Source organism: Dama dama, chromosome 6 (assembly GCF_033118175.1).
Source record: "Dama dama isolate Ldn47 chromosome 6, ASM3311817v1, whole genome shotgun sequence".
Lineage (NCBI taxonomy): Eukaryota > Metazoa > Chordata > Mammalia > Artiodactyla > Cervidae > Dama > Dama dama.
Window position 1 is genome coordinate 25,079,713 of NC_083686.1, and position 21,278 is coordinate 25,100,990.

The window sequence follows — 21,278 nt, forward strand, 5'->3', positions numbered from 1 at the left end:
TCAGCCACATCATTTTCAAATATTTTCTCCCAGTCTGTAGGTTGTCTTTTCATTCTGTTTATAGTTTCATTTGCTGTGCAAAAGCTTATAAGTTTGATTAGGGCCCATTTGTTTATTTTTGCTTTTATTTCTGTTGCTTTGGGAGATTAACCTAAGAAAACATTGGTATGACTTTTATTAGAAAACATTTTGTATATGTTCTCTTCTAGAAGTTTTATGGTGTCATGTCCTGTATTTAAGTCTTTAAGTCATTTTGAGTTTACTTTTGTGTATAGTATGAGGATGTGTTCTAACTTCATTGATTTACATGCAGTTGTCCAACTTTTTCAGCACCACTTGCTGAAGAGACTTTTTCCAATTTTATATTCTTGTCTTCTTTGTCAAAGATTAATTGACCATAGGTGAGTGGGCTTATTTCTGGGTTCTCTATTCTGCCCCATTGATCCATATGTCTGTGGAGGGGGTGGGGTGGGAGGTGGGCAGCCAATATCATGCTGTTTTGACTACTGTAGCTTTGTAATATTGTCTGAAGTCTGGGAGGGGTATGCCTCCTGCTTTGCTTTATTTTCCTCAGGATTGCTTTGGAAATTCTGGGTCTTTTATGATTCTATATACATTTGAAATTATTTGTCCTAGTTCTGTGAAAAATGCCACAGGTAATTTTAATAGGGATCACATTAAGTCTGCAGATTGCTTTGGATAGTATGGCCACCCCATGCTTTCTTATTGCATTCATTTGCCTAGCAGATCATGGTGTCACTTTATTTGAAGTTTTTGTGTTGTTTTTTTTTTTTTTTAATCAGTGCCTTTTAGTGTCCTCTTATGTACAGCACAGAGTTGAATTTTTTTAAGAGCTAATTTGAAATTTCTTTGAATAGTCAAGTCCTTTCAGATTTACTGACATGACTGTTGTGTTGGTCTAAATTCTGTCTCATTGTTATATTACATTATTATCTTGTGGTATAATTACTGTGTGTATTATATTAATGTGTTTAGTGTTCTTTTTTTAAAAAATTCTTTTGGCATTTAAGATTTTTATTTTTATTCTAGTTGTTACCTTTGCCTTAATGCTTTCTATACTACACCCATAAGCCCTCCAACTTTTTTTCTTATTTAACCTTTTGCTTTTTGTCAATTTTAAATGGTATTTTTTATAGCCAGTGGCCCTCTATTTCCCTTTTACTCTCTCTTCCCATCTTTAGTTGTATCTGTTCTCTATTGTCACACATACAATATTTATATATTATTTTTCAGTGCCATTAACCTTCTCATGTTTTAGTCTCAACTCTACAATTGAATATTTAAAATGTTCACATAAAGTGTTCCCAGTCATCTTTTTTTAAAACATAGGCCTCCCTTTTCCCAAATTTTATTTTGAAAAATTTAAAACCTCTGGAAAAACCAAAGATTTACACCAGCTGTTAGCATGTTGCCACGTTTGCTGGTCATTATTGGTTGGATGAAGCTTCACTCCCTCTGGTAGATTCCTCAGAAGGGGCACTTACGTACAGTGTTCTGGCACATTCAAAACTGCTTTTCCATGCTTTTGTGTCTTTTGATCTTGGCTGGATATAATAGGCTTGGTTTGTACTTTCTTTTTCCTTATATTCCTTGAAAATGCTGCTCTTCTGTTGCCTTGCTCTGTATGTTGTTTTTGAATAATCTGATGCCATTCTAATCTTTTTGCCTTTATAAATTACTTCATCTTTTTTGCCTGCAGGCTCTAAGGATTTTTTTCATAATCTTTAACATCTTAATGTTGTTTCTGTAGGATGTATTTCAAAGTTAATCATTCTTGGCTGATTTTCCTTAGTATGAAAAATGTATAGATTTGGATCTTCATTTATTTCTAGGAAGCTTCCTTGGATTATAGTTTTAAATAACAGTTCTATTTCATTTTTTGGACACTTCTTCTTCAGGGACACCAATTATATTCAACCTCCTTTGCCTGTCTTCCATTTCTTTCACTTCTTCTCCAACCCCCTTTTCTTCTTTATCTCCGTTTTCATCCTCTTGGCTGTTTTCCTGATTTCCTTCAGTGCCTTTATTAAGTTTACATTGCAGTTTATTCTCTGGTCTTTGTAATTTGGTCTTCACTTCTGATATAAGTCTGTGTTTTTCTTCTCTTTCCTTACCTCAGGCAACTCTCATTTCATTTCTTCCTGATGACTTGCTTGTTTTCTTTGTTTCTTGTCCACTTATGTTCTTACATTTTACGATTCTTACTCAAGGGTGACTTTTCATTATTCCCAAATGCTTGTTTGAGAATATTTAGTTCAGCTTGGAATGTTGTGTTACAGCTTTCATTGAGTTCATGTTTGTTGTTGGGGAGGGTTCGGGGGACTTTTTATGAGCAGAAAAGATTTTATCCACATTTTCTGATATTTTGTGGAAGTTTTGTATGGATTATGGATGTGATCTATTTTTAACTATTTCTGTTTATTTAGTGGACAGGACTGTTGGTCTGAGAGAGCTGTCTTCCGGGCATTCTCTTGTATGGATGGTGGGGGAATATTAGGTGGGAAGGGTAGAAGGAGCACTGGCATATCTTGCTTCTTTTTGCTTTTGCTGGTTCCTAAAATTTCCTGTCTCATTTCCGTCTTCCCTTTCCTGCGATGTCTCCAGGGGAGACCCTGAGTCTCCCTCAGAAACACTCTTCTCTGAGGCAGATGCTCCTGGTGCCCACCCACTTTAAGCCCTAACTGCGCAGCTGGAGACTGTCATGTTCCAGCCTGTGCTGTGACCTGGCTCTTCCTGCTCGCCTTCTGGGGGCGCCCCGTGCTTCCTCTGGGCCCTCTGCTCCTTTTCAGCCTCTCCTCTCCCGCTGTCCACACCCACAGGCCTGTAGTGCTGGTCTGTAGAGTGTGGGAGCACTTTTGGAAAAAAATTTCCCTCTGCTAACAGATAATTTGAAGGCTGTGACATTCTCTGTCTTCTGGGAATGCTGAGGGCTTGGAGCCCATGTGCTTCTATTTGGGTTTTTTCTGTTGCTGATTTTATGGATATTCAGAGGATAAGGAGAAGATTTGGAATCAGGCCTCTACCAGTGTTCTTCAAACCCCAAAGTCCCCTCTTGGCCTAATCTAAAATTATGAGCACTGTCTGATATCCAGGAAGTTTTTACCATTTATTGTGCTCAGTCACTCAGTTTTGTCCAGCTGTTTGTGACCCCCTGGACTGTAGCCCACCAGGCTCCTCTGTCCATGGGGTTTTCCAGGAAAGAATATTGGAATGGGTTGCCATGCCCTCCTCCATTACCTTTTATTAATGATTTCTAATTTGAATTTTCTTCACAATTTGTGACTCCTTACTGAGGAAGTGCCTTCTTTCATTATTTGACAATGTAACTTATGAGAGAGACATAAGAAGAGAAAAAAGTCTGCCCCAGATTAGAGTGCTAATAATGTAGTAATTAAAAGTGTTTCTTATTTTCGGGTTATCTTTAATAAACCACTTGGCCATTAAAATCAACAAGTTTTGCAATAAGATTCTATTCACTTACTAATTTTATGTAATAATAAAATATTTCTGTGTAAATATTTTCCTGGTGAAAACCTGTTATTAAATTTCAAATGTGAATATAGTCATTTCCTCCTCTGTGAACTTTTTTCACATAGTACCATATTAATAAAGACTAAATCCCTGTCTTTTATAGATAAGAACTAAAAGAACTAAATAGGGAAGCATTCATATTTCAAGATCTCTAAGAAGAGGTAGCAAATATTTAATATGGAACAAAAACCTTGTGAACCCAAAAATGAACATCTTTTGTCAAGCAGTGGCATCCCATCCAATGCAGGTATGTGTTTTTTATGAAACAAAAATGGGAGAAACTTAGAACTAAGCAGCCTTCATAATATTCATTCAAGCCACTGTTTTTTAGTATGTTTTAGTTTAACTGTGCAGGTCACAGACCTTGTTCATGAATGTTTACCAGATTATTTATAATTCTGCTTTATAAGGAAGAAGTTGTTTAATCTTTTAAAAATAGCATGTCTATATTTTAGCATGTGTTTACATTATTTTCTGGTTTGAAGACTGTTTCCATGTTGAGGCACTTCCGCACATGCCATTTCTCTAAATGCCTTCTCTTCCTCAGTCTGCCCCAGGCCCCAATTCTGCATCATTTTGACTGCTTTTCCCTTACATCTCTCCCCACCACATCCAATCAAGACGTCCTGCTTTCTGTAGTTTCAGACATGTCTCTTGAATGCATTTTACCTCTCCATTCCCACGGCTACTGTTCTAGTTCAGGCCTCCTATCGACTCTGATGAAAATTATGTCAGTCAGCAGATAGCAGACAGGAAGATAGAAACTGGTGGAATAAATAGGCGGCACTTAACACAGGGCATTTATAAGACAGGTGTTGGAAGAGCCGAGAAGGTTCTCGGGAGATGGAAGAACACAGAGCTCAACCAAAAGGACCCTGAGCGTAGGAGCTGTTAGAAGGCGTGGGTAGAAGCAGGAGGTCAGGGCTGCCTGCTGGAGACGGACCCACCACTCACTGCCAGAAGCCCGTCTGAGGCAGGAGAGAGGAGAGTCCCTCAGTTTCTTCCCGCCTACGGCCTTCTGGTCTTTTGCCAGCACCTTCCATCGTGAACCTACCAGGAAACGCGCTGGGAATGGGGCATTGGAAGGATGGTCTCCACAGCACATGGCAGGGACGCAGCTCTGTGGCGGTCAGGCGGGTGACTGCTCAACCCTGCCTGCTTTCCCTTCTTGTCTCTCTCGTCTGAAAGAATGCAGCCAGAGCTTATTCTGAATTACAGGTCTGTTGTTCCACTGGTCTGCTTACAGACTTTTGTCTTCACATGCTTATTCCATAAAAATTCTGCTTCTTAGGATGCTCATGCTGTTGGCACCTCCATCGTACTAGACCCATTCACCCTGCTCATTCCCGTTGCTCACCTCCCCACCCGCATGATATCCCTCAGCCAGTGGGGACATGGGTGCTTAGCTCATGGACTGTCATCCCGCCCCAGGCACACCATCATCCTGCAGTGTCATTGTCCTCATGGATGATCCATCTAAGGTCTCAGACTCATGGCTTCTGTACTCTAGTTACTCAATCATTTTGATCTGTACAGCAGAAGGCAAAGGAGAAAAGGAAAGGTATACCCATTTGAATGCTGAATTCCAAAGAAATCCAGAGAGAGATAAGAAAGCCTTCCTCAGTGATCAATGCAAAGAAATACAGGAAAACAATAGAATGGAAAAGACTAGAGATCTCTTCAAGAAATTAGAAATACCAAGGGAACATTTCATGCAAAGATGGGCACGATAAAGGACAGAAGTGATGTGGACCTAACAAAAGCAGAAGATATTAAGTAGAGTTGGCAAGAATACACAAAAGAACTACAAAAAAAAATCTTAATGACCCAGATAATCACGATGCTGTGATCACTCACTTAGAGTCAAGCATCCTGGAATGAGAAGTCAAGTGGGCCTTAGGAGGCATCACTACGAACAAAGCTAGTGGAGGTGAAGGAATTCCAGTTGAGCTATTTCAGATCCTAAAAGATGATGCTATGAAAGTGCTGTGCTCAGTATGTCAGCAAATTTGGAAAACTCAGCAGTGGCCACAGACTGAAAAAGGTCAGTTTTCATTCCAATCCCAAAGAAAGGCAAAGCCAAAGAATGCTCAAACTATCGCACAATTGTACTCATCTCACATGGTAGCAAAGTAATGCTCAAAATTCTCCAAGCCAGGCTTCAACAGTACGGGAACCAAGAACTTCCAGATGTTCAAACTGGATTTAGAAAATGCAGAGGAACCAGAGATCAAATTGCCAACTTCTGCTGGATCATCGAAAAAGCAAGAGAATTCCAGAAAAACATCTATTTCTGCTTTATTGACTATACCAAAGCCATTGACTGTGTGGATCACAGCAAACTGTGGAAAGTTCTTAGAGATGGGAATATCAGACCACCTTACCTGCCTCCTGAGAAATCTGTATGCAGGTCAAGAAGCAGCAGTTAGAACCAGACATGGAATAATGGACTGGTTCTAAATTGGGAAAGGAGTATGTCAAGGTTGTATATTGTCACCTTGCTTATTTAACTTCTGTGCAGAGTACATCATGCAAAATGCCAGCCTGGATGAAGCACACGCTGGAATCAAGATTACCGGGAGAATTATCAATAACCTCAGATATGCAGATGACACAACCCTTATGGCAGAAAGCAAAAAAGAACTAAAGAGCCTCTTGATGAAAGTGAAAGAGGAGAGTGAAAAGGCTGGCTTAAAACTCAGTATTCAAAAAACTAAAATCATGGCATCTGGTCCCATCAGTTCATGTCAGTAGATGTGGAAACAATGGAAACAGTGAGAGACTATTTTTGGGGGCTCCAAAATCACTGCCGATGGGATTGCAGCCATGCAAATTAAAAGACGCTTGCTCCTTGGAAGAAAAGCTATGACCAACCTAGACAGCATATTACAAAGCAGAGACATTACTTTACCAACAAAGGTCTGGTCAAGGCTATGGTTTTTCCAGTGGTCCTGTATGGACGTGAGAGTTGGACCATAAGACTCAGCACCAAAGAATTGATGCTTTTGAACTGTGGTGTTGGAGAAGACTCTTGAGAGTCCCTTGGACTGCAAGGAGATCCACCCAGTCCATCCTAAAGGAAATCAATCCTGAATATTCATTGAAAAGAGTGATGCTGAAGCTGAAACTCCAATACTTTGGCCACCTGAATGGAAGAACTGACTTCTTGGAAAAGACCCTGATGCTGGGAAAGATTGAAGGCAGGAGGCGAAGGGGACAACAGAGGATGAGATGGTTAGATGGTGTTACCGACTTGATGGACATGATTTTGAGCAAATTCCTGGAGTTGGTGATGGACAGGGAAGCCTGGTGTGCTGCAGTTCTTGTGGTCTCAAAGAGTTGGTCATGACTGAATGACTGAACTGCTAACAGCTACTCACTTTCCTATCTTGGATCTTACTGCCAAGAACAGTTGGGATTCTGGAATCCAGCCTGCTATCTTCTAGCACTGTCACTCTCTTATTCCTACAATACTTATTTTTTTTTCTGCCTGATAAAGGTAGTGGTTCTTAATTGTGACTCACACTGTACTTTTCCTGTTCCACCAGACCTGGAATCAGTCATTTGCTAAGGAGCCCTGGTTTCCTTTTAGTAGGAAATAGTAATCATACACCAGGATCTCGTGTGCCTATTGCTACTGAAGTGACACTGTGTTTGGGGGTGTCCAGTGTCTTAAAACTTGGAATTAGATTTTTTTTTTTTTTAAGTTCATACTGAAAACTTGAATTCAGATACAGTGCCATAGAGTTACTCTACAGACTAGTTACCACACATACTAGTTACTTCATACATACTGAGTTATAATACAGGCTGGTTACTTCATTAGTCATAGCTGTTTCAGGGCTCATTCAACACAAGTGTCACTTGATCACTAGCAAGTAAAACTGCCCCATCTTTCCTATCCTGCTCCTCCTTTTCACCTTGCGCCCTTCTCTCTCAGAGCAACTATCACTTGTCTCTTTTCCCCATGAGACCTTGAGCTCCTTCAGGGTTCAATAAGGCCATCACCTGGTATAATTGTTCACCACAAAATTATTTTATTATTCAGTTAATTAATTGGTTAATTCTTTAATATTTAGGTTCTTCAAGTCCATTTTTTATGTCATCTATTCGTGGAACAATAATTGAAAACACATCTTCAACTGGGACTATAACACAAATTCCTTTTTTCCCTAAATATGAAGTAGAACTTGATTCTCATAGAAAAGTCATTCCTTACCCTGGAAAGGAACACATTGAGCGTGTTTTGGAAGAATATTCACATCAAGTCAAAGATTTGCAGAGAAGACTAAATGAAGTGAGTTGCAAATTGATTCTTTTGCTGTGCTCTTGGTGTAATCATAGTGAAACTTGAATAGCTCAAAGTGTTATGCTTAATGACATTCAGCTACAATTATAATTAATAATTGGTTCAAGCCTGCTGTGCTGCTATCATGATAGCAGGTTTTTCTTTTCAAAGCAGTGGTAGGGGATCAGATATTAGATGTGTGTGTATACGTGATAGCTAAATAGTGTTTAGAGATTAATCCATAAAAACTTCAAGTGGACCTTATGTAGAATCAAGCTGGATTTAGTCAGCTTTCCAACTGCATGTTGCATCTGAGCAGTCTATAGCTTAGAGTCAAACTTGCACAGACGCCTTTGTAATCCAACTTTTCCCTGTGCATTTTAGCCTCTTCTGCTACCTGCTCTTTATATATATCCTCCATTCTAGCAGTATCAAGCTACATGGTCTTCCCTAGATGTACTATACAATTCTAGACCCTCACGCTTTTGCCCAGATCATTCCCCCTTCTCTACCTGTCTACCTGGCAGTTCTTACTCTCAGTCAAGACTCAGCTCAAGCATTTTTCTCTGAAACCTGTCCTCTAGACACAGTAGGCGTGTCCCCCTCTGTACCGTTACTGCTCCTTGTGCACACGTCTGTTGTACTGTTTAGTGCTTTTTATTGCATTCACCAATGCATTGTTCTGTCTCATCAGACTGTGTAAACACTTAAGAATTCTGCAAGTTTATTAAGTGCTGGAAAAGAGGTATCACTGTGTTATGTACAGAGGATGCAAAGATGAATAAGATAGGACTCATAAATTCATAGTCTCGAAGGGAGGGGGCATATAAACAAACAATGGCAATACTTTATGATAAGTACACTAATAGAGATGGATTGATGATCGATAGATAGATGGGTGAAGCACAGAAATACCAATGAGGAATAGAAATAATGCCTTAATTAATTTTCCACATCTGTCCTCTGGCAGAGTGTGTGACACTTGACTGGCTCCCAATAAATTATTAATAGTTGTATCAGTAAGTAAATAACAGGGTTATTTGGAGACATAATATTTATCACAAACCTTCCATGTAACAGATATTATACTAGGTACTGGATATATAGAGATGGAAAAGATGTCCTCCTTTTTATGTGCATGTTTACAGTCTTATGGCTGAGGTATTTAAAATAGAAAATGATAGTAACAAGATATGCCACAGTAGGGTAAGCACTGATGCTAAATCTAATCAGTGCCTTACATTCTTTATCTTACTTGCCTCTTCCACAACATTTGACGCACATGACAATTCTTTTCACCTTGAAGCACTCTTTTCTGTTAGGTCTCTTGGAAGCACACTCTGCTAACTTCCCTCCAGCTCATTCTTTTTCAGTTTTCTTATTCCAACAAAACCCTCCATAGATTGTAACAGTGATTCCCATGGCTTCTGTTGCCATGTATATGTCAGTGCCAGTTACACATCTGGTCAGACCTCTTAACTGGTCGCCACACCCAGTTAGTGTCCCTGTGTTCCTCCTGGACATTTCTACTTGAAAGGTTTCTCAGGCTCCATAAACTCACCACTCCAATGACATCTCTGATTCCCCCAAACCCTTCTTCTAGCTTTGGGTGGTGCTCTATTTACACAGTCGCGGAGGGCAAAAGCCTGATTCATTCTTGGTAGCTCTGCGTTTTCCCTGACATGCACTTCACTCCCAACTCCGCCCAGTGCACCTCATATATGTTTCTCAAGTATGTTTTCATTTCCACTGTTACATTCCAAAGTTCAGACTACTCTAGCCATTCACCTGGACTGTTAGAGAAAAAGATAGAGGGTCCCACCTTATAGTGACTATATAAACATTGTGAACTGCAGAATCAGGTCGTAACCTTTTATATTTCCTTTGCTGTGTAGTTTTTGTTTTTCCTGTGGTTCCCAATTGTCTTTCTTTTTCCTTTATACTATTTACCTTTATCATATCCTTATTAAAAAAATTATCATATAGGTTTTCTATCATACCTTCCTTTAACCCAGGACTCTTTAGTTCTTTTGTCTAGTCTAGATGAATTTTTTCTTAGGTCTGTTGTATAACTATAAAAAAAGTTAAAAAAATATTTTCTTGAGATTATTATCACTGCTTTCCTGGTTGGAGCCATGATTTCCAGGATTTATTATTTTCTTTTTTCTTCTTTCTTGATTTATTTCTTCCTTTAGTCAGAACACAAAATCTTTAGAAACTTTAAGAAAAGGTCTATGGGACATACATTGTATGAATTTTTTTCATTCTGAAAATGACTTAAGCTGGATATAATTGAAAGTTATTTTCTTTCAATCCGTTGAAAATATTATGTTCCCTTGCAGAGACTGAGAAGATGTCTATCTGATTCTTGTTCATTTGTAGATGATATTTTTTTACTTAGTTGAGGTTCATCTTTGGAACCTTTAGGAAACTTTGGAAACTTTATATCTGAAATTCCACTATAACGTAAATAGGTGTGGATTTTTGCTTTTTTCATTCACTGTGCTAGTCCCAAAAGGGACTCAGTGGACCCTTTTGGTGTGTAGATTTGTGCCTTTCAGTTCAGTTCAGTCACTCAGTCATGTCCAACTGTTTGCAACCCCATGGACTGCAGCACACCAGGCTTCCCTGTCCATCACCAACTCCCGGAGCTTGCTCAAAAATCATGTCCATCAAGTTGGTGATGCCATCCAACCATCTCATCCTCTGTCGTTCCCTTCTCCTCCTGCCCCGAATCCCTCCCAGCATCAGGGTCTTTTCCAATGAGTCAACTTTTCGCATGAGGTGGCCAAAGTATTGGAGTTTCAGCTTCAGCATCAGTCCTTCCAATGAACACTCAGGACTGATCTCCTTTAGGATGGACTGGCTGGATCTCCTTGCAGTCCAAGGGACTCTCAAGAGTCTTCTCCAACACCACAGTTCAAAAGCACCAATTCTTCTGCACTCAGCCTTCTTTACAGTCCAACTCTCACATCCATACGTGACCACTGGAAAAACAATAGCCTTGACTAGATGGACCTTTGTTGGCAAAGTAGTGTCTCTGCTTTTTAGTATGCTGTCTGGTCATGGCTTCTCTCCCGAGGATCACGCGTCTTTAATTTCCGGGCTTTGAGGAATTCAGTTTGTTTTTTCCTTTGACAGTTTCTTTCTCTCTGTTCTCAGTTCTCTCTCTCTGAAGCTCCTGTTGTCTGGGTTGAACCTCTAAATCTCTTTTTCTTTCAAAAATTTTATCTACTTTTTCTATTTAAAGGGGCATTTCTTGACTTCCAACATTTCTATTGCAACTTTTTAGTTTGCAGCCATATTTTTAATTTCCAGGAACCCTTTCTTCTCCTCTGATCTCTTATTTGACATAGTCCTATCTTCCCTGGTGGCTCAGAGGTTAAAGCGTCTGCCTGCAATGCAGGAGACCTGGGTTCGATCCCTGGGTCGGGAAGATCCCCTGGAGAAGGAAACGGCAACCCACGCCATTATTCTTGCCTGGAGAATCCCATGGACGGAGGAGCCTGGTGAGCTACAAGTCCACGGGGTCGCAAAGAGTCAGACACGACTGAGTGACTTCACTTTCACTTATTCTTACTTTATAGCAAAAATGTCTTTCAAATTTCTCTCTAATACAAGTTTTTGGAAATGTCCTTCCACTGTTGCATTATCACTTTTTGTTTCTTTGGATCTTTTTTTATGGGTATTTTCTCATTTGTTTGATCTTACTCTCTCTTTTATTTTGTAATCTTCCTTCAAGTGTTCAGTGGTTTTTGGATTTTTGTTCATACTCAAGAATGAACAGTAGAGAAAAAACAAAACTGCTGGCAATCTGTCTATGGGCAGAACTTGATGGCTTTACTTTGGGATAATTAGGTGGGGTGTCAACTGTTTCTCTGGGAGACCTCTCAGTGCCTGATTTTAGAGATCTTTGTGAATTTCTCTGTAGTAGAACACCTTGATTTTTGAATGGGTACTTGTCTGCTGCCAAGTTTTTTAAGTCAGTTGGAGGTGGGGGTTGACTTTTCTGTATACACAATTTCAACCACTTCTGTCCTCAGGAATAGAGTTTATTCCTATCTCTTTCTTGAGCTATAAGTCAGATTTGTCCTAGAAATGATGTTTTGGTTATAAAGTAAGTGGATTGATAGGGGTATTCCAAAAATCTGTGTTAGAAATGATTAATTAGGCCCCAGACAGTGGTGAAGGGGGGAAGGAAGTACACATAAAAACAAACAATTGAGGGGCTTCCTGGTGATCCAGTGGTTAGGAATCCGCCTTTTGGTGCAGGGCACGTGGGTTTGATCCTTGGTCAGAGAACTAAGATCCCACATGCTTTGGGGCAACTAAGCTGGCAAGCTGCAACTACTGAGGCCTCTGCTCTGGAGAGAAATTCACTTACCACCGTGAAGAGCCCATGTGCCACAACTAAGACTCAATGCAGCCAAATAAATATTAGTAATTTCTTTAAAAAGACACACAGTTTTTTAAAAAAAGTAAATGATTGGTATATAGATTTTTGGAAATTACTAGCTATAAGGAAATATGTTCCTCTGATGAAGACTAATTTGCAGGACACTTTTTTTTCCAGAGCAATGAATTGCATGAGAAACAAAAGTTTTACTTAAGACAATCAGTCATTGATTTGCAAACAAAACTTCAAGAGATGCAGATGGAGAGAGATGCCATGGCTGACATCAGGTTGGGCTTCGTTATCTGAAATTATTTTAAAGTTTTACTTTTTCTAGAGTAAAATCACTTGTGTGAATCTCAGTTTTATCAATATTATTTCTTTTCTTTCATTTATTTCATAGACGAAGGGAGAGTCAGTCCCAGGAGGATTTACGAAATCAGCTTCAAAATACAGTTCATGAACTTGAAGCTGCCAAATGCCTTAAGGACGATATGCTGAAAGATAGCAGCACACAGATAGAGCAGCTAAGAAAGATGATGCTTAGTCATGAGGGAGTGCTTCAAGAAATCCGATCAGTCCTAGTTGACTTTGAAGAAGCCTCAGGCAAGAAAGTATTTGAACATGACAGCATGTCTACCATCCACTCCCGAAGCATGGCCTCAGCTATTAGTAAAATCCTAAGAGAATTAGACACAGAGATTTCTTATCTTAAAGGGAGGATATTTCCAGTAAGTGGTGAGAACACTATGTCAATTTTATATTAAAATTCATTAAGACAATAGTATAAGGCATATAATTTTTTAAAACTCTTCAAAGTAAGCCAAGTTCTCATTTTTGTTCTCTAAAATAGCGGAAGTTACTTCCACAGTGATCTTTCCTAATAAAGGGAGCTAACTTGTCAGTATAGTTTCATGAGTATAACCATTGTAAAAGATTTAATAAAGTACAGTGATAGAATGTATCTGATTTTAGTATTGCTTCTATTTGCATCTTTCTAAAGCATTCCTTTAGTTAGAAAATCTCTATATTTTCCAAGCTTTAGATTTACCAGTTCCTCAGTCAATATTTCTTTTTTATAACCAGGTAGAGGATCAGCTTGAAGCACTGAAATCTGAATCACAGAACAAAATGGAACTACTTCTTCAGCAACATCAAGATAGGTAAGTTTCTGGCTGAGGTATAGAAGATCATAGTGAAACTATAGCACAAGTCTACAATCTCTCATCAGCAATTCCAATATCTAAAAAGCTCTAAAACACAGATTTTTTTTTTCTCATAGATTTGTAGCAAACTCATGTTAATGAAAAATTTATTCTGACACTTATTTGAAAAGGAGGGAAGATGTCATTCAAGACTGTTGCAAAAGGTGTTTGAATTAGTGATGAGGTTCAACTCCCAGTCCAACATGGGCAAATGGGGATTCATAGCCAAGAAGCAGGGTGAGGGGGTCAGTGGGTGGAAAATTACTAGGAGGAGGCATGGGCTGGGAGGTTCTCACTAAACTGACTTAGCAAAATTCTTACTAAGCCTAGGCTTCTAAGTGCCGAGAAGCACCTGACTACAGTTTGGTCAAGATTAGATACTGTGTCAGTTTTGTTGGCAAAACCTAATCTGAACTAATGTAAAGCTTTTTATAGTCTTCATGATTTACTGTGAATATTTAAAAACCTACCGTTTCATTAGTGATGTCTGGCTTCTGAGACAGAGCTTCCGTAGATCTCTCTGGGGAAGTCACATGGTACTTAGTACTATTCTTTATTACCATGATAACATTTTTTTAAAATTCTGAATTCCAAAGCCTGACTGGCTCCCAAAGGATTTGGATAAAGGATTCTGTATCTAACTTAAACACTTGTCATCAGTTCAGTTCAGTTGCTCAGTCATGTCTGACTCCTTGCGACACCGTGGACTGCAGCACACGAGGCCTCCCTGTCCATCACCAACTCCCAGAGCTAGATACTTGTCATAAAAAGAATAATATAGACAAAGCTAAAACAAAATACCAAATGTGAGAGAGGGGAAAACCATTAATTTTTAGAATAATTCATTATCAAGCAAAATCTGTATCAAATAACGATCACCACATTCTTTCTATAGGATTGAACAGTTAATAAGTGAACATGAAGCTGAAATAACAGGACTCACCGAGAAAGCTAGCAGTGCTCGGAGCCAAGCCAACAGCATCCAGAGTCAATTGGAAATCATTCAGTATGTGTGTCCTGGTGGTTTGAAGTTGATAGCTATTTATCTTCATTTTATTTTTTTATTGATTTTTGTTCTAAGATCTTTTTAAAAAATGCTTAATAGTTCACAAGAACTATTTTAACATTCAAGTGAAAGGGAAAGATTATTTAACATATGGATAATACTTTATAACCATATCAGAAGTATTATGGCAAGTATTTGGGCCTCTTGGGGTATGGATGTTTTAATTTTTGTCTACATTTCAACTGATTGGATAAAACAAACACACACACTATCTATCTCTGTGTGTGTGTGTGTGTGTGTGTGTGTGTGTGTGTGTGTGTGTGTAGATGAGCTTCCCAGGTGGCTCAGTAGTAAAGAATCCACCTGCCAATGCAGGAGGCACAGGAAACGTGGGTTTGATCCCTGGGTCAGGAAGATCCACTGGAGGAGGAAATGGCAAGCCATTCCAGTATTCTTGCCTGGAAAATCCCGTGGACAGAGGGTCCCAGAGGGCTATAGTCTATGGGGTCACAAAGAGTCAGACATGACTGAGTGACTGAGCATGAACATGTGTGTAAATATATATAAATTATACAGTCAGTGGGTTTGCAGAGAGTCAGACATGACTCAGTGACTGACTAGCAACATACAAATAATTTTATAATTTGCATTCCCATGTTGAAACTTTTTATATGGACATTTTCAGTCATACAGAGAGAAAACTATAAAATGAAGTCCTGTGTATGCATCATCTATGTTTAACAGTTAACATTTTTGAACTTAAGCCTTTAGTAACCAATTTGAAAGATAAAAGACTAGTGGCTATATTAAATAATCAGTGGAAGTACCTAAAAGCTAGAGTGCCCTTAGATATCACACTTACTCTTAGTTTGCTATTTGCCCTTCTTGTTGTTCAGTTGCCAAGTCATGTCCAATTCTTTGTGACCCTGTGGACTGTAGCACACCAGGCCTCCCTGTCCCGCACCATCTCCCAGAGCTTACCCACGTTCATGTCCATTGAATCAGTGATGCCATCCAACCATCTCATCCTCTGTCATGCTCTTTTCCTTCTGCCTTAGATCTTATTTGCTCTTATTCCCTCTTTAAACCCTTCTTAGAGAGCAAGCAAGAAACCAAAATTCAATGTATATGCGCCAACTCAGTGACCTGGAATCTACTGTTTCTCAACTACGTTCTGAATTAAGGGAAGCCAAAAGGATGTATGAAGACAAGGTGAGTTTAAATTTTGCTGTTCTGCTTCCAGAGACTATTATACACAAAATCAGTTAGATAATTTTTGATGGTTTATTTGAAAATGAGGAATCAAAGCAATCATTTAAAATTAAAAGCAGTTTATAAGATCAGTGCTAAATATCTACAAGTTAAATTATAAACAGTGTTTGGTCAAATCAATTCATTCTTAGAAAAGTTTCCTGCATACTTCAAGCAAGTTTCTAAAAAATTAAAGGATAACATCATTTAAATTACTGCTACAAGGTTTAGCTTTTGCAAGTACTTGGCAAGTACTTGGAGCTGATCTCCCCCTCCCACTGAATACATGAGGCTATTTCCTGTCTTACTTCAACTCCTCCTTATTAATCATTGTGAGGCTTACAAACTGAATTCACTTCAAGATTAGTCTGAATAAAAAATAATTAACAAGCTAAATCTTCATCTCTTATCACACAGTTCCTATTAAAACTAGCCATTAATTAATATTTACTACAGTATTCTATTCTCTCAGTTTCCATAGCTAAAAAGAAACTTGTTTTCATTATCGACCATTCTTTTGGAGCTTAGGTTTTTGTTGATTTCAAGGACACAAAATAGTATCCTGTTTTGTGAATACCGTAACCTTTTATCTCCAAAATGCCCTAGTTTGGAAGATAAATTCTTTAGATAATCAACCTACCTATAAGAGAACCTGCAGGTCTAACCACTTGTAGCCAATTTTTTTACTCCTTAGTTGATAGGGAAAAAATAGAGTATAAGAAAGCTGACAGATTTTCTTTATAACATAAGCTAGTTCTACAGGGTAATGGTACAAGGAGAAAAGCTCCTTATGGGAAGAGGCAATTGAAAAATTGCAGCACTAATTCTTCCAGATATTTCCTGCCTTTGGGCAACCCCTCCTTTCATTATCATTGTCACCCCTGTGCTGGTCACAGGAGGGGGCTCTTTCTCCTTGGTTCTCTAGTTCAAGACTTTGATTTTAGTTAGTAGTTTCACAGCTAAAAGAAAGATAGAAATTTTAGACATGATCTTACTATAAAGGTCTAAACAATAAAGAGTAACGTGAAACTGTATAATCTCAGTTTGGAGATTTGCGTCCTCTACAGGGGCTTTCAAACATTTTTGATCACTACCCACACCGAGAAATCTAGTTTACCATATGATCTAGTACACACAGATACAATCGAAGTACGCTTCAGAAAATAATACTTATGACACTGGCTCTTTTTCTGCTCTTCAGATACTGATTTGACGCCCACTAAGTTGATTTCACGTTTTCCTGGTGGGTTGCAGTGTGAACAGCACCGCTCTTGAAAACCTCTTCCTCAGCTCTTGGCCTTGATTCTTGTGTCAGGTCATTTTAGCCACTGCTACCTAGAAGTAGCCTTTAGGAGCCTCAGACTTCTTAAAGGCTAAACCCAAGAAACAAAAGCCCAGAGAGAAATATTTGTTCTTTCCTGCTTCTCTGAGGCCTGCCTTTTGTGTTCTAGTTCAGGATGGACTTTTCCTCTGAAGATGGATAGCAGGAATATCCACCCCATTCTGGGCAGATCAAGCCTATACAATGACTGATATTCATCATACTCAACCCATTCTGAAAAGATTTGATTTTCATTGTTTATTGACAGACCCTTTGAAAAGCCACAAAATATTAGATACTGAGACTTGCCTCACCTGTCTGTCTTACATAATTTGAGATTAATATAGCTTTGCGTTTGTAATGTTGCTTGGAGACAGCCTCTTCGTAAGCTGTCATGCAGTTGTTTGCTAATCTGCGTGTTGTCCGATGTATAACACCATGCTGGTCAACCTAAATTTGGGCATGGTGGGAAATTTTAACAAATATTGATATCTCAACAGTACAAAAATAGTTTTTGTTTTTATAAACACCTATCTCTTTAGCACCGTAGAAGCATTAGCCCCAGATAAATGACCAAAAACCTTTTATATGAGGGTTTTGAGGTCACGTAGATAGAAATGTAATATTAAAATCATTGTCTTACCTTGCTCTAATGTAAACAATTGATCATGAAGAATTTTTACAGTCTTAAACAATCAACATTATTGGAAAAAAGGGGGACATATTAGTTTAATTTTAATCCAGATCACTGAGACTTTTAGTAAAGTATATTGAGCCTAATCGAATTGGCACCTAGTTGATGGTTACCGAGGATCTGTATAGTAACTCCCTTTAGTCGGGGAACACTGAGAGATGATTATCCTGCCATGTAAATACAGATTTTAATGTACTCTGATCTGAAAAGCATTAAATATACATGGCGTAAAAAAAAATACATGGTGTAACTAAGCAAAGAAGATGAAACACATTAACAAAAGTATTTTATTTTGTGTTCATGAAAATTCTATTGTTATGAAATGTTTTTGTTGTGATAAATTGAATATAAAACTTAAAAAAAACAGATTCTTTTGTTCAATTTCTTTTATTTTCATTTACCTTGACATTGCTAAAGCCTACTAAAACCTTAAAATCTTAAAATTGAATAAATAAAATCTTAAAATTTTATTTTTCCACTACTGCAGTACACATTTAATATATACAATATATACTGTCCAAATAACAATAAGGAAAAAATACAGCTATGATTAAAAGTGAGATTTGTGGGAACAGAGACTTATTATTTAAGAGTATGTTGATATTATACATCAACATATTTTATGAGAGGCAGGCAGTGTTAGTATTTTCTCCTGAAGGTTAGATTCCTTCAGAAAAAATATTTATTATTTTTAAAAATTGATTACATGACAGGTCTGAACAAAACTTTCCCAACTAGAATGCATAAGTATAGAGAAAACTTGTCTCTTCAGATAAGCAAAAGTGTTTTCATACTGATGAAAAGTGATGTTTCAAAGAAGACTGTAGACATAGCTTTCAGACATACAAAAGTGTTTTACTGTAATATTTTTTCTATTCTTCTCTTTCCATTTTAGGAGAACCTCCAGAATACCCCTTTACGAATTTGGACCAGTAGAAGCTGTCACTATTGGCTCTGTAGATTTGGCTTTACTCTTAACTTTCGCTTTTTGATAACAAAACTATCTGACAACCTTGATTCTCAGTTTACTTTTCCTACTTTGAAAGTCTTTGGGGCTGAATTTCTTACTCAGAAAGTAAGGTTGTAGTAGCACTGGCTGGAGCTGTACCCCGCGCAGGGGGACTCTGTGCAGATCTCTGCATGGTTCTGCCAATGCACCTCCATGCTGACCGGCAGCACTTATTATCGCAGAACTGTGTATTTTTGAGCACAGAAAACGAGATAACAATTTGGCACAATTGGTGATACCTGAAATCACTGTACGATTATAATGAGATCCCAGTACTTATTTGTCCAGTGATCCAAAACAAAAAGTAGATTCATAGATGGTGAAAGGGAAAACCAGTGCTGCTATTTAAAAAGAAACGAAAAAGAAAAAAACTAATACATCTCAGATGTCAGTATTTATTCTGGACATTTTAAAAGGCTTTTCTTCATAGTGTTTTTTTACAGCTGTTTCTATCAGCTCAGCTGCTACTTCAATGGTTTTCCCTTTCACTCTCCATTTATCTTTTTGATTGATTAATTAATATAAATATTTTTACTTTTAAAAAGTGAAAGGTAAAAGCAGAGCTATAGCAGTTGAGTCAGTACTGACAACTACAAAACTAATGTTCCTGCAGGGGTCTGGAGGAACCCTGTGATACTTAGATGGAAAGATACAAGTTGATTCTTTTTCTTTTATCTTTTATTTTTTTCTTTGTAAAATTTGGTCTCATAGAATTTAACATTAAATGGTTATCCAGAATTTCTTAAAAAGTGAAAACAGATATAAAATAGCAAGTCTTAATTTAAACTGTTAAACCACACAAATACTTTGCTCAAAGATAGAAATGGTTTTACACCAGACCAGGAGTCTAAAATATTTGTTTTAGTTATATGAGTAACTTTTAAAATTGAAAGCATTCTTATTAAATTTAGAACTCCAATATGGTTCCTTTGAAAATATAGAATTTCAGCTTTGTTAATACTGATCTTATGTGAAAAAATATTAGAAGCAGAAGTGAAAGGAATTTGAAAGATCATCTAGAATACTTTTTTCAAACTATAAATGTATAATTTAGACTCAAGATTACAGACTCAGAGAGCTTATATGACAGAAGCTGGTTCAGAACCAGGTTGTTTGACTCTCAGCCAGATCATATTGCCTTTCTGATCACATTTGTCTAACCACAGTAAGAGTTGATGTTTTTCCCCCTCAGTATTGGGAATGTCTTTACTATGTGTGCTGAGTTAGTCTTTCCTAATAATAGTAGAGCTGAAGAGATGGCTTCAGCTGATAGCCCTCGTTTGTCTCAGGAAGCTGCCTGTGTCCCTGAGGATGAATTGTTACAGGAGCACAAGAGTGAAAGCACTTTTTTAGAGGATTATTAGAATCTATGAGCTCATTTCTATCAGTCACCTAATGTTTTATCTAATTCCTGTGAAATACTTTTTTGTATAAAACATGGAATCAATTACAAAGTCAGTTTTGAAATATATCCAATGTAAATATTAAAATTTATATTCAAATTCCTGTAGGTTGTGATGCTACTCTGTTGGTAAATGTGAAACTATTTGATAGTCCTGTATTAGTATGCTCTTAGGTCATGTATGTATGTGTGTAAATAAAGACATATATGTGTATACATACCCATCTATGTATTCATCCTTACCATTTATCAGAGATAGTTGCACATACATGTTTATATGTAATATAATTAATATATATGTGCCGAATTAATAAGTGAAGTTCTTAAATGAACTTAGGCCAACTTAAAATAGTATCACAAAATGTATACTTGTATACATACTTGCTTGTATGTTCTCTAAGAAGATTTAATCACAGTTCCATCCAAACCAGTCAGTAAGTTTTGTTCTTGACTGTGGATTTGGAAGCCTATTCAGTAGATGCCTTAGAAGTAAGAAGGACTATGTAGCATTTATGCAGACATGAAAGATTTGCTATTACTGGAAAGTGGTGATGAAATGTTATTGTAGGTATCACATTAAAGATCAGGTATCCCTATATAACACTATCAGTAGTTTTTCATTATTTTATTATCTGTGTCTAAGTAATGAGTTTATGTAGCTGTGCTCAAATATAAACTCAGAATCTCCATTGTCTGAGATCTTAACCTTGTAGCCTGCAGCCCCAGGTTAAGGGCAGTAGAGGTGCTGTTCACAGCGATGGCCCTTCTGACATATGTCACAGAAATGCATGGTCACACAGATCTGATAGCTGCCTGTCTGCAAGAGAGAACTACATCTGTACAGTTCTTTAAAATTAGTATTCTTATCCCATTTGATAGTTAGAAAAAATGAGGATTGTATTACATATATTTATATAAATTTGTGTATCCTTTCAAAACAGGGTGACTAACAGTGACAATAACTATAAACTTGTTACCATTCATTCTTTTATAGTCAATGCCTTTATTTTTGAAACTGATGTTTTGAAATAAAATAGCACTTATAAGTATAATATAGTTAATTTGTGTGGGCTTTGTAGAATGTTGTTTATGCCACATAAAGCTTCCTTAAATACAAAATTATAGAACATATTTTCACAGAAGATAGATTTTGAATA

The 21,278-nt window shown here is 37.7% G+C and overlaps 1 protein-coding gene across 1 annotated transcript in view; it reads left to right on the top strand.

Annotated features, from left to right (window-relative positions):
- Positions 1-3,680: 3,680 nt before the first annotated feature.
- CCDC158 (coiled-coil domain containing 158) overlaps positions 3,681-21,278 on the top strand; it is a 63,753-nt gene continuing 46,155 nt past the window's right edge. Inside the window, exons 1-7 of the mRNA XM_061145200.1 lie at positions 3,681-3,799; positions 7,632-7,849; positions 12,414-12,523; positions 12,637-12,964; positions 13,320-13,396; positions 14,334-14,444; positions 15,542-15,656. Of these exons, the coding sequence (XP_061001183.1) occupies positions 3,730-3,799; positions 7,632-7,849; positions 12,414-12,523; positions 12,637-12,964; positions 13,320-13,396; positions 14,334-14,444; positions 15,542-15,656 (1,029 nt within the window). The 5' untranslated portion in view covers positions 3,681-3,729. The remainder of the gene's footprint in view (positions 3,800-7,631; positions 7,850-12,413; positions 12,524-12,636; positions 12,965-13,319; positions 13,397-14,333; positions 14,445-15,541; positions 15,657-21,278) is intronic.